Source organism: Scyliorhinus canicula, chromosome 8 (assembly GCF_902713615.1).
Source record: "Scyliorhinus canicula chromosome 8, sScyCan1.1, whole genome shotgun sequence".
NCBI classification, from domain to species: domain Eukaryota; kingdom Metazoa; phylum Chordata; class Chondrichthyes; order Carcharhiniformes; family Scyliorhinidae; genus Scyliorhinus; species Scyliorhinus canicula.
Window position 1 is genome coordinate 167,733,547 of NC_052153.1, and position 14,311 is coordinate 167,747,857.

General features: G+C 45.8%; 1 protein-coding gene across 1 annotated transcript in view; it reads left to right on the plus strand.

The window, feature by feature from the left end:
• The window catches only part of irf2 (interferon regulatory factor 2), a 104,028-nt gene that overhangs the window by 68,196 nt on the left and 21,521 nt on the right, over positions 1–14,311 (plus strand). The window contains 3 exon segments of the mRNA XM_038805685.1: positions 1,469–1,645; positions 4,732–4,778; positions 9,558–9,684. Of these exon segments, the coding sequence (XP_038661613.1) occupies positions 1,469–1,645; positions 4,732–4,778; positions 9,558–9,684 (351 nt within the window).

The following is a 14,311-nucleotide window of genomic DNA, read 5'->3' on the forward strand; positions in this document are numbered from 1 at the left end:
TAATATTATGAAAAATTATATAAATATATATGTATTGTAAAAGAATGGTGACATGGTGGCACAGTGGTTAGCAGTGCTGCCTCACAGTGTCAGGGACCCGTATTCAATTCCGACATTGGGTGACTATCTGTGTGGAGTTTTCACTTTCTCCCCGTGTCTGCGTGGGTTTCCTCCGGTGCTCCTGTTTCCTCCCACAGTCCAAAGATATGCAGGTTAGGTGGATTGACCATGTTAAATTGCCCCTTAGGGTCCAAAGGTTAGGTGGGGTTACAGGTTTGTGGGGGCGTGAGCCTTGGCAGAGCGCTCTTTCAGAGGGTCGGTGCGGACCCGATGGGCCAAATGTCCGCCTTCTGCACTATAGGGATTCTATGATTCTATCATATTTAAATGGCAAGCAGCCGTGGTGATTGATGAATAGCTGTTCGAGGGCTAGGAACTGTCACTGTTGGAGCTGCAGCCTTGTTAGCATACTTTTGTGAAAATCAATAGAAAAGAGCATTTGGTTGAATTTTCACAAGAATTCTGAATGGAAATGTAATGGGTTAAAGAGAAAAAACATAGGTAAGTTTTAAACCAAATAAATTAGCAATTAATTTCTGACATTGTTGTTTGAATGTAACATGCTGTTTCCAATGGGGAGGTGGAGGCATAGTGGTAGAGTCACTGGACTAGTAATCCAGAGACCCAGAGTACTCTGGGTCCCAGGTACAAATCCCACCACTGTAGATGAAATTTGAGATCAATAAAATCTGATTGTGAAACCATTGCCAATTGTCGTAAAAGCCCATCTGGTTCACTAATGTCCTGTAGGGACGAAATCTGCCATCCTTACCTGGTCTGGCCGACATGTGACTCCAGACCCACAGCAATGTGGTTGACTCAAACTGCCCCTCAAGGGCAATTAGGGATGGCAATAAATGCTGGCACAGCCTGCGATGCCCACAACCCATGAACAAATATATTTTTTAAAATGCCACTATGTTAGTAGAAGTGGTAACCATTAGTGGGTTAACCGCTTCATTAAATTAGCGATAAGAGGAATTTGTTGCAAATGTGTTAAACAGTCGGACCATACACTGTGTTATTGCCACCACTGCTGAGATGGCAGTCCATACAATAACATTGTGCACAATCACCTCCAGGCCTATATATATATCGCAAAATGAAAATGAAAATCGCTTATTGTCACGAGTAGGCTTCAATGAAGTTACTGTGAAAAGCCCCTAGTCGCCACATTCCGGCGCCTGTTCGGGGAGGCTGGTACGGGAATTGAACCGTGCTGCTGGCCTGCCTGGTCTGCTTTCAAAGCCAGCGATTTGCCCAGTGTGCTAAACCAGCCCCTGATTACCATTAAATACCATTTAATGTACGCTAGATTTAATCAGCAAGACTTGAATGAACATGTCTGCAACAGATCTTTAACTACCACTGTGTAATCCTTTCTTTGTTTTTTACTTCATGTTGGCAGGAAAATACCATCATGGTGTAGACAAGCCTGATCCTAAGACATGGAAGGCCAATTTTCGCTGCGCCATGAACTCATTACCTGACATAGAAGAAGTAAAGGACAAGAGTATCAAAAAGGGTAGTAATGCATACAGGGTGTACAGAATGCTACCAGCCACTGAAAAGCCAAATAAAAAAGGTACTTGACGAATGGTAATTCTCTCTGATAATGGGGCTATGTTTCACACCCGCGGGAAAATGGCGCGAATCACTCTGGACTTTTTTCTGGAAAGTCCAGAGTGATTCTTCATTTTGAAGGGGGCTAGCAGGGCCCCGGAGTGCTCCACACAGCTCCGGCTGTCGATACAGGGCTCTGCGCGCAGCATGGCGGACCCACACAACGGGCCGGCCCAGACAAATAGGCCCCACCCAGATCGCACGCGCCTGCCGATCGCGGCTCCCAATCGCGAGCCTGAGCGTCCTGGAGGACCCCCCACTGGTGACGGATCCCCCCGCCCTCCACTAGGGTGTCCACCGGGTGGAACCATTAGTGAACCACATGGTGGGAACTCGGCCAGTTGCCGGCGGAGAATCGCCCTGGAGGCCTCTTTCAATGGCCACGGACCGGCGCCGCATCGACCGCGCTCAGGTGACTGGTGGTGATTCTCCGTTTCCCGGAGAATCTCGGGAAGGCGTCGGACCCGATAAAGGGTCTGATGCCCCTTTCGCTGCCCCCGCGCCGAGCACGATTGCGGCACGGAGACTCGAAGAATCCCGGCCCAGTTTTCTCAAGAGTCCTGCAGCTTTTAACTGCAGGGTGGTTGTGGGGCAACATGGGTTGAAAATAAAATGACTTATAAAACGAAGGCTACGTTTATTTGGCTGCCCCATGTCTTCTTGCCTCTGTTAAAGCTCCTGTTCGTGAAATGAGTTCCTGTTTCAGAATTTCAGAATCTTAACTTTGGACCTGATGCCAACCCACCCATTTCCGGGAGTTAAGATTTCGACCATTATTTCATTAAGTGAGTGGTAAAACCTATGGAACATAAGATTTACCTGGGGAAATGATGGAAACTGTATTAATTCATTCAAATATAGATAAGATTGATTTCTTTCACAAAGTAATATCTTAGAATAAAGTAGGTGAGTAAATTGAAACATGATATATGGTAAGTATAGCGGGTTCTGGAGAAACATTACTCCAATGGGGCTTCCCTCACCTCATGCCTGGGTCTGTTGTAGACCAAGTATTAGAGATTGGTTAGCAGTTCCATTATCATTGTGCCATGTGACTACCAGGTTGGAAGAATGCAAACTAGATAGACCTTGGCCTGTTTGTTTGTCTAACAATTTGTGTGTCTATTATGTAGCAGGGTTAAATTTCTCCATCACTAATCTCTGGCATCAGTCTATAACACAGGCTCCTCTGTTCCACCCAGGCCAGTTATATTCTGAGATAGCCCAGAAACATGGTTGAAAATGTAATCGCAAACATTTGGGAAGCTTTCTTTTCAAACAAAATCCTCTCTTCCCCCCCCCCCATAGCGGGTTCCCCAGCAGCACAACCTGTGAACACCACATAGGCCGTAGGCATTGGCGGGAAAAGAAGATCTTGTCTCCACCAATGTCGAGCTGCCTACGCCATCGGAATACCTGCCCCTGGAGTGGGGAGGGAGTTGTGCAGAAAATCTCACCCTCTGTTTCTGATTGGGCAGCATGGTAGCAGAGTGGTTAGCACTGCTGCTTCACAGCTCCAGGATACCAGGGTCGATTCCCAGCTTGGGTCACTGTCTGTGTGGAGCCTGCGTGGGTTTCCTCCGGATGCTCTGGTTTACTCCCACAGTCCAAAGATATGCAGGTTAGGTGAATTGGCCATGCTAAATTGCCCTTAAGCGTCCAAAACGATTAGGCGGGGTTACTGGGTTACGGGGATAGGGTGGGGGGGCTTAAGTAGGGTGCTCTTTCCAAGGGCTGGTGGAGACTCACTGTAAATTCTATGATTCTATGATTAAATAGAATCATATGCGTGTGAGAAGGAGGTGGCGGCATAGTGGTATTGTCGGTGGACTAGTCAATATAATAATAATCTTATTGTCACAAGTAGGCTTACATTAACACTGCAATGAAGATACTGTGAAAAGCCCCGAGTCGCCACATTCCGGCGCCTGTTTGGGTACACAGAGGGAGAATTCAGAATATCCAATTCACTTAATAACACGTCTTTCGGGACTTGTGGTAGGAAACCTGAGCACCCGGAGGAAACCCACGCTGACCCGGGGAGAACGTGCAGGCTCCGCACAGACAGTGAACCAAACCGGGAATTGAACCTGGGACCCTGGCACTGTGAAGCAGCAGTGCTATCCACTGTGCTACCGTGCTGCCCATAGTAATATAGAACTCCATGCTCCAGTGACGCGGGTTCCAATCCCCCATGACAGTTGGTGAAGTTTGACTTCAATAAAAATCTGGAATTAAAAGTCTAACGATGACCATGAAATCATTGTCAATTGTCGTAAAAACCCATCTGGTCCACTGATGTCATTTAGGGAAGGAAATCTGCCATCCTTATCTGGTCTGGCCGACAGATGACCCCAAATCCAGAAATATAGCTGACTCTTAAATGCCCTCTGAAAAGGCCGAGCAAGCAGGGGCAGCAGGGTAGCATGGTGGTTAGCATAAATGCTTCACAGCTCCAGGGTCCCAGGTTCGATTCCCGGCTGGGTCACTGTCTGTGTGGAGTCTGCACGTCCTCCCCCTGTGTGCGTGGGTTTCCTCCGGGTGCTCCGGTTTCCTCCCACAGTCCAAAGATGTGCGGGTTAGGTGGATTGGCCATGCTAAATTGCCCGTAGTGTCCTAATAAAAGTAAGGTTAAGGGGGGGGTTGTTGGTTACGGGTATAGGGTGGATACGTGAGTTTGAGTAGGGTGATCATGGCTCGGCACAACATTGAGGGCCGAAGGGCCTGTTCTGTGCTGTACTGTTCTATGTTATAAGCCACTCAGTTCAAGGGCAATTAGAGATGGGCAACAAATGCAGAGTCCCACATCCCGTAAAGAGGAAAGGTGAGAGTGTGTGAAATGTGAGAGTGTATGTGATGAAGTTTCTAATTCCTGTGCTGGACAATGTACGAAAGGGCTACCCATATCTTCATCTGTGGGTGTATATTTCAGCTGATAATTTCTCCGTAGCCAAAACCTTCGAGCTCTGGGGGTCAGTTTGTACTCAGGGCTGCCGGCCTCCATTCACTCACTACTTTTGTTCTGAAATATGAAATCTTTCTTCACAGGAAAGAAATCCAAAGTGGAAAAGGAAGAAACAAGCAAAGCAGCCAAGGTGAACTCTTACACAGTTACTGTGCGTTATGATTGCATAGCATTAGTAGTTTGAGTCTGTGCAGAGATTGGGAATCCTAATCCTAAATAACTGCACCTATTTAATACATACGAATTGGGAGAGGTAGGCCACTTAGCATTTCAAGCCTGTTCTGCCATTCAATTAAATTAGGGGGCTGATCTGATTTTAACCTCAACTGCACATCCCCACTTACCTCCGATAACCCTTCACCCCCTTGCTTACCAAGAATCTATCAAGCTCGGCCTTAAAAATCTTCAAAGACTCAGCTCCAATGCCTTTTGAGGGAGAGCAATCCAACTATTTATATAGGATCCAAAATACCCCTTCTTCATCTAATTGGCAGTACCGAACCATTATATTTTACTGTCCTCAGCAAACGTTTATACCAAGATAAAGGAAGGACGGTAGAAAGAGCGAAAATCGACCGTGGATATCTAAGGAAATAAGGGAGAGTATCAAATTGAAGGAAAAAGCATACAAAGTGGCAAAGATTATTGGGACACGAGAGGATTGGGAAATTTTGAGGGGGCAACAGAAAGCTGCTAAAAAAGCTATAAAGAAGTAAGATAATGAGAGTAAATTTGCTCAGAATATTAAAAACCGATAGTAAAAGTTTCTACAAATATAAAAACAAGAAGAGTGGCTAGGGTAAATATTGGTCCTTTAGAGGATGAGAAGGGAGATTTGATAATGGGAGATGAGGAAATGGCTGGGGAACTGAACAGGTTTTTTGGGTCGGTCTTCACAGTGGAAGACACAAATAACATGCCAGTTACTGATGGAAATTAGGTTATGACAGGTGAGGACCTTGAGAGGATTGTTATCACTGAGGAGGTAGTGATGGGCAAGCTAATGGGGCTAAAGGTAGACAAGTCTCCTGGGCCTGATGGAATGCATCCCAGAGTACTGAAAGAGATGGCTAGGGAAATTGCAAATGCACTCGTGATAATTTACCAAAATTCACTAGACTGGAGTGGTCCCAGCGGATTGGAAATGAGCAAACGTGACACCACTGCTCAAAAAAGGAGGTAGGCAGAAAGCGGGTAATTATAGGCCAGTTAGCTTAACTTTGGTAGTAGGGAAGATGCTGGAATCTATCATCAAGGAAGAAATAGCGAGGCATCTGGATGGAAATTGTCCCATTGGACAGACGCAGCATGGGTTCATAAAGGGCAGGTCGTGCCTAACTAATTTAGTGGAATTTTCTGAGGACATTACCAGTGCAGTAGACAACAGGGAGTCAATGGCTGTTGTATATCTGGATTTCCAGAAAGCTTTTGACAAGGTGCCACGCAAAAGGTTGCTGCATAAAGATGCATGGCATTAAGGGTAAAGTAATGGCGTGGATAGAGGATTGGTTAATTAATAGAAAGCAAAGAGTGGGGATAAATGGGTGTTTCTCTGGCTGGCAATAAGTAGCTAGTGGTATCCCTCAGGGATTAGTGTTGGGCCCACAATTATTCACAATTTACAGAGATGATTTGGAGTTGGGGACCAAGTGCAATGTATCCAAGTTTGCAGACGATACTAAGATGAGTGGTAAAGCAAAAATGCAGAAGATACTGGAAGTCTGCAGAGGGATTGGGATAGTTTGAATGAATGGGCTAGGGTCTGGCAGATGGAATACAATGTTGACAAGTGTGAGGTTATCCATTTTGGTAGGAATAACAGCAAAAGGGATTATTATTTAAATGATAAAATATTAAAAATGCTGCTGTGCAGAGGGACCTGGGTGTCCTAGTGCTAGAGGAATGGAGTTTAAGACTAGGGGGTTTATGCTGCAACTGTATACGGTGTTAGTGAGGCCACACCTGGAGTATTGTGTCAGTTTTGGTCTCCTTACCTGAGAAAGGACGTAATGGTGCTGGAGGGTGTGCAGAGGAGATTCACGAGGTTAATCCCGAGTTGAGGAGGTTGAATTACGAAGTGAGGTTGAGTAGACTGGGACTGTACTCGTTGGAATTTAGAAGGATGTGGTGGGGGGGGATCTTATCAAAACATATAAAATTACGAAGGGAATAGATCGGATAGATGCGGCCAGGTTGTTTCCACTGGTGGGTGAAACCAGAACTTGGGGCATAGCCTCAAAATAAGGGGAAGTAGATTGAGTACTGAGTTTAGGAGGAACTTGTTCACCCAAAGGGTTGTGAATCTATGGAATTTCCTGCCCAGTGAAGCAGTAGAGGCTCCTTCATTAAATGTTTTCAAGGCAAACATAGTTTTTTGAAGAATAAAGGGATATGGTGTTCGGGAGGGAAAGTGGAGCTGAGTCTACAAAAGATCAGCCATGATCTCATTGAATGGCGGAGCAGGCTCGAAGGGCCAGATGGCCTACTCCTGCTTCTGATTCTTATGTTCTTATGTAAATCTACTACAGCATTGGCATTGCCAATCACTCTACAGCTTGCAATGAGGATGGTCCAAGAAATTTTGGGGACTATTAAGATTCCAAATGTAGCAAAGGAATACATTCAATGTTAGAATTAAATCCAGGGCACAGCGCTAGAGCCTGAATATAGACCACAAACTCACTTTTAAAATTAACAAGGGCATATTCGCAAAAGGCTTGAGTCCCAGAGAGAGAACAAGGGTCCAGCAAATGTCGGATTTACAATATTCATTTTCCCAGTGGTGAAATGGAGATGGTTGCCTAAACGTGTCACCTGTTTCCATTGAGTCATAGAATCATAGAATTTACAGTGCAGAAGGAGGCCATTCAGCCCATCAAGTCTGCACTGGCCCTTGGAAAGATCACCCTACCCAAGCCCACACCTCCACCATATCCGTGTTACCCAGTAACCCCACCTAACGTTTTGGACATTAAGGGCAATTTAGCATGGCCAATCCACCAAACCCGGTATCCACGGCAACGCGGGATCCACCAGCCTCTCCAGCGAGGCCGAAGCCGGGCACCATTCAGTACTGGTCCACAGAAACGTGGACCGGGCAGAACAGCACCTGGGGGTCTCCTGGGCTATCTGATTCCCCAGGTTGGTCAGGGTCAGTCCTGGATGGCTCCCTGGCCCTTCCCCTGCCAAGGTGCCTGGATGGCACTGTCAAGCTGGCAGGGGCATTGCCTGGGTGCCAGGGAGGCAATGCAAAGGTGACCAAGTGTCAGGGTGGCACTGCCAAGGGCCAGGGGGCGAGGAGGGCCGTGTCCATGAAAGGAGGGTGGAGATGGGTTTGAAATGTGGAGTGGGCAGGCAGGTAAGCAGGGGCTTCTGGGAGGTTGGAGTCCTGAAAGAGGAGGGGGATGTAAGGGGGTCCTGAAGAGGGGGGACCCCCAGGGACCGTATAGAGGAGTGTCCCACTTGGTGTGGAGTATCATAGAATCATATAATGTACAGTGCAGAAAGAGGCCATTTGGCGCATCGGGTCTGTACTCTTGGAAAGAGCAATCTGCTTAAACCCACGCCTCCACCCTATCCCCGTAACCCAGTAAACCACCTCGCCTTTTTTGGGCACTAAGGGCAATTTAGCATGGCCAATCCACCTAACTTGCACGTCTTTGAACTGTGTGAAGAAACCGGAGCACCCGGAGGAAACCCACGCGCACACGGGGAGAATGTACAGACTCCACACAGACAGTGACCCAAGCGAGAATCGAACCTCGGACCCTGGAGCGGTGAAGCAACTGTGCTAACCACTGTGCTACCGTGCTGCCCATCGTGTCAGTGTAGAAAATTTCAGAAGTGGTGGCAATACAGAGAATGGCTCACTAGTCAATTTTCCCACCCTGTTACAGCCTGGAATTGGACAATACGAGGTTGGAAAATCTGGACCGTAACCTGTCATCATTTCACCTCTGTGCCAGCCACAGTTACAATTTAAAGAAAAAAAATTAAAGTACCCAATTCATTTTTCAAATTAAGGGGCAATTTAGCGTGGCCAGTCCACCTACCCTGCACATCTTTGGGTTGTGGGGGAAACGCACACAACACGGGGAGAACATGCAAACTACACACGGGGAGTGACCCAGAGCCGGGATTGAACCTGGGACCTCGGCGCCGTGAGGCAGTTACAATTTTAGCAGTTGCAGCAGGCTCTTCATTTTGCTCTTGCATTATGAGTTTTGAGCACTGAATTTAAAAAAAAATGCATTTTCTTACAAACATGTACCAAAACAGGTTACAGTGTATAACACTGTACATACTTCCAACAATCAACTATATACAGATCTGTACAGACTTTTCCCCTTTTTGACCCCCCCTTCCCCGCGACGGACAGTCCCTCAAACACGGTCACAACCATCTCCCACCTTTTCTCAAACCCCCCTGCAGAGCCCCTTAACTCATACTTTATCTTCTCTTATCGCAGGAAGTCGTAAAGGTCACCCAACCAAGCTGCTGCCCCCGGTGGCAATGCCGAGCGCCACTCCAACAAAATATACCGCCGTGCAATCAGAGAGGCGAAGGCCAAGACATCGGCCTTCCTTCTCTTGATGAGCTCCGGCTTCTCTGAAACCTCAAATATCGCCACCAAAGGTTCCGGGTCCTCCTCCTCCACTATCCTGGCTAAGACCGCAAACACTCCCGCCCAGAATAGGTTTGAGCATTGAAGATAGCAAAGTGGTAAAATAGTTTACAGGAAGTTCATTCATTTCAAGGTGACAGATTTTATAATAGATCTGTATCGAGGTGATTCATAAGCTGCTCACAGAATTTTCACTAAAATACCATGAGAGGGATCTATCTCCTGACTGGGGAATTCTGCAGTTGTTAACCATTGGACTGATTTTAAAAAACTTTATTTTGGTAGTGGAAAGCACCAAATTTTCCTTTTGAAGAAAATCCTATACTGATAAACAGTGATGGTCTCTACTCAAACTCCGAAGATGTGGTTAAAGAGGATGCAGAAGTTCACAGCACTGTGGAGAGCCTTATAGGTGAGTCCTGTATGCTTGAGTGCACCAGAAAAGTCCTTTGTTTAAATACCTAGATTATCTCTGTAATCTCTGTAAATTACACGTCTCCACGGCCTTTGAAAAATATGTGGCACAAAACAAGCCGTGTAGTGCAATTAAGAGAGGATGTGCCGGTACGTGAAGTTAGCAGGTTAATTGTACCACTCCTCAGTGGAATTAGCAACTCTCTTGACCCATTGGTTTCAATATTTCTGAGCAACCAGTATTGACTTCACATCATCTGTGGCAACAGGCATGGTGAAAAGCTGCTAACTGCAGAACGGCAACAACACTTTATAGTTTGAAGTGCAAACTCTTGCACCTCACAGTGCTTTTATTGTAATGCGAAGAACATAAGAACTAGGAGCAGGAGTAGGCCATCTGGCCCCTCGAGCCTGCTCCGCCATTCAATGAGATCATGGCTGATCTTTTGTGGACTCAGCTCCACTTTCCGGCCCGAACACCATAACCCTTAATCCCTTTATTCTTTAAAAAACTATCTATCTTTACCTTAAAAACATGTAATGAAGGAGCCTCAACTGCTTCACTGGGCAAGGAATTCCATAGATTCACAACCCTTTGGGTGAAGAAGTTCCTCCTAAACTCAGTCCTAAATCTACTTCCCCTTATTTTGAGGCTATGCCCCCTAGTTCTGCTGTCACCCGCCAGTGGAAACAACCTGCCCGCATCTATCCTATCTATTCCCTTCATAATTTTAAATGTTTCTATAAGATCCCCCCCTCATCCTTCTAAATTCCAACGAGTACAGTCCCAGTCTACTCAACCTCTCCTCATCATCCACCCCTTCAGCTCTGGGATTAACCTAGTGATTCTCCTCTGCACACCCTCCAGCGCCAGTACGTCCTTTCTCAAGTCAGGAGACCAAAACTGAACACAATACTCCAGGTGTGGCCGCACTAACACCTTATACAATTGCAACATAACCTCCCTAGTCTTAAACTCCATCCCTCTAGCAATGAAGGACAAAATTCCATTTGCCTTCTTAATCACCTGTTGCACTTGTAAACCAACCTTCTGTGACTCATGCACTAGCACACCCAAGTCTCTCTGAACAGCGGCATGCTTTAATATTTTATCGTTTAAATAATAATCCCGTTTGCTGTTATTCCTACCAAATGGATAACCTCACATTTGTCAACATTGTATTCCATCTGTCAGACCCGAGCCCATTCACTTAACCTATCCAAATCCCTCTGCAGACTTCCAGTATCCTCTGCACTTTTCGCTTTACCACTCATCTTAGTGTCATCTGCAAACTTGGACACATTGCCCGTGGTCCCCAACTCCAAATCATCAATGTAAATTGTGAACAATTGTGGGCCCAACACGGATCCCTGAGGGACACCACTAGCTACTGATTGCCAACCAGAGAAACACCCATTTATCCCAACTCTTTGCTTTCTATTAATTAACCAATCCTCTATCCATGCTACTACTTTACCCTTAATGCCATGCATCTTTATCTTATGCAGCAACCTTTTGTGTGGCAGCTTGTCAAAGGCTTTCTGGAAATCCATATACCACCATCGGCTCCCCGTTATCTACTGCACTGGTAATGTCCTCAAAAATTCCACTAAATTAGTTGGCATGACCTGCCTTTTACGAACCCATGCTGCGTCTGCCCAATGGGACAATTTCTATCCAGATGCCTCGCAATTTCTTCCTTGATGATAGATTCCAGCATCTTCCCTATTACCGAAGTTAAACTCGCTGGCCTATAATTTCCTGCTTTCTGCCTACCTCCTTTTTTAAACAGTGGTGTCACGTTTGCTAATTTCCAATCCACCGGACCACCCCAGAGTCTAGTGAATTTCGGTAAATTATCACTAGTGCATCTGCAATTTCCCTAGCCATCTCTTTTAGCACTCTGGGATGCATTCCATCAGGGCCAGGAGACTTGTCTACCTTTAGCCCCATTAGCTTGCCCATCACTCCTTCCTTAGTGATAAAATCCTCTCAAGGTCCTCACCTGTCATAGCCTCATTTCTATCAGTCGCTGGCATGTTATTTGTGTCTTCCACTGTGAAGGACCCAAAAAACCTGTTCAGTTCCTCAGCCATTTCCTCATTTCCCATTATTAAAACTCCCTTCTCATCCTCTAAAGGACCAATATTTACCTTAGCCACTCTTTTTCTTATAATTTGTAAAAACTTTTACTGTCTGTTTTTATATTCTGAGCAAGTTTACTCTCATACTCTATCTTACTCTTCTTTATAGCTTTTTTAGTAGCTTTCTGTTGCCCCCTAAAGATTTCCCAGTCCTCTAATCTCCCAGCAATCTTTGCCACTTTATATGCTTTTTCCTTCAATTTGATACTCTCCCTTATTTCCTTAGATATCCACGGTCGATTTTCCCTCTTTCTTCCGTCCAAGATAGACTTGTGCCTGTGTCATACCACACGATCCCGGCCCCGGGTCACTGTCCGTGTGGAGTTTGCACATTCTCCCTGTCTGCGTGGGTCTCACCCCCACAATCCAAAGATGTGCAGGCTCGGTGGATTGGCCACACTAAATTGCCCCTTAATTGGGAAAAAAAGAATTGGGCACTCTAAATTTAAAAAGAAAATTGCCCTTATTGTGGTTCCAGAATTCCAATCAAAATGTTTCTTGATACAAAAATGACCATTTAATGACAGATATAAGTAATGCTATGAGGGCTGATGGTGCCTTCAACCTTCAAATTCTGTCTGTGTGCAGTCTGCACGTTCTCCCCATGTCTGCGTGGGTTTCCTCAGGGTGCTCAGGTTTCCTCCCACAAGCTCTGAAAGACGTGCTGTTAGGTAGTTTGGACATTCTGAATTCTCCCTGTGTACCCGAACAGGCGCCGGAATGTGGCGACTAGTGGCTTTTCGCAGTAACTTCATTGCAGTGTTATTGTAAGCCTACTTGTGACAATAAAGATTATTTTTATTATTATTGCGAGAAATTCATGCGCTCCATCTGAACTCTGAAGACAGTTAACATTTCGAGTCTTGATGTGTCTTTGACAAGACCAGCAGCTTTGACAAAGGGTCATCCAGACTCGAAACGTCAGCTCCCATGTCTCTCCACGTATGCTGTCAGGCTTGCTGCGATTGTCCAGTACTTTCTGTTTTTGATTCATATTCCAGCATCCACAGTAATTTGCTTTTATCTGAAGACAGCTGTTGGCTCAAAACACTCACCTGTAGCTGGCTAATCTTTATTACGTATTTGCTATTGAGAATATGGGGGCTGGTTTAGCTCAGTGGGCTCGACAGCTGGTTTGTGATCCAACAAGGCCAGCAGCACGGATTCAATTCCCGTAACGGCTGAGGTTATTCATGAAGACTCCACCCTTACAAACTTTGCCCCTCGCCTGAGTGTGGTGATCCTCAGATTAAACCATCACCAGTCAGCTCTCCCCCCAAAGGGGAAAGCAGCGTCTGACCATCTGGGACTATGGTGACTTTACCTTACCTTATATTGAGAATATGTAGTGATCCGGTTTTGAAGAAACTATTTGGATGTGGAGTCAGACAGTGCGTCCAACAGCAACTCTCTGATTCTAACTAATGCAACTGGTAGTCCTGATATGATTAGCATGAATAAACTCATTATGTGTTTCAGCATGATTCACGGAAATGGTGAAATATCACAGGGCTCTCTTACAATTTAACACTGTGGAAAGCACAGTTGCTTTGTGATCGCCACCAATTGTAAATGAGAGGTTTCTCAGAACGTTGGAAGTTAGATGCTCAAAGTCACCTGGACTCAAATTTCACAGCTCGACATGTATCCATTTCATAATTTTTACTGATACTTTTATGAAGCTGCAGTTTTGATTTGAGCAAAATTCCCTCTCACGAATCCAGAATGATAATGAGAAGTTCAGCGAGACTACGTGACGAGAGGTGGTGGGCGTTGCGGGTGAGGGGCAGCAGGAGAGTGCTCCAGCTTCTACTTTGATAGCTCGTACTGACTTGCAGATCTGGAGTAACGTGTATCCGGGCACAGTGACCTTCATTCTGATTCCCCAAATCACACTTTCACTGGGCAAGACTCCAGAACAGACAGGAACTCACTCACTGCATTTACTGTGAATTGTACACGCCATCATTACCTAGTCTCAGTTCTGCACGGATCGGGGAACAATTATCATTGTACAAGAAGTGTGGCGCAAACTCATTCAGATGATTGGGAGCATAAACCATTCCACGGGCTTGTTGTGTACCGCGGGGCTGCTTGTAGTGGGTTAACAGCCTTGGTGCGAAAGGGGAGTGTAAAGTTGGTGATATTCGTTGCCAAGTAAGTACTTTATATGTTGCATGAGCCCACGATAGGCATAGTAGTTATCACTAGGGGCTTCACAGTGCCAGGGTCCCAGGTTGATTCCCACCTTGGGTCACTGTCTGTGCGAGTCCGCAACGTTCTCTCCGTGTCTGCCAGTCTTTGGCAGGTAGGATCAAGGAAAACCCAAAAGCTTTCTATAGGTATGTCAGGAATAAAAGAATGACTAGGGTAAGAGTAGGGCCAGTCAAGGACAGTGGTGGGAAGTTGTGTGTGGAGGTCTGAGGATAGTAAGCGAGATACTAAATGAATACTTTTCGTCAGTATTCACTCAGGAAAAA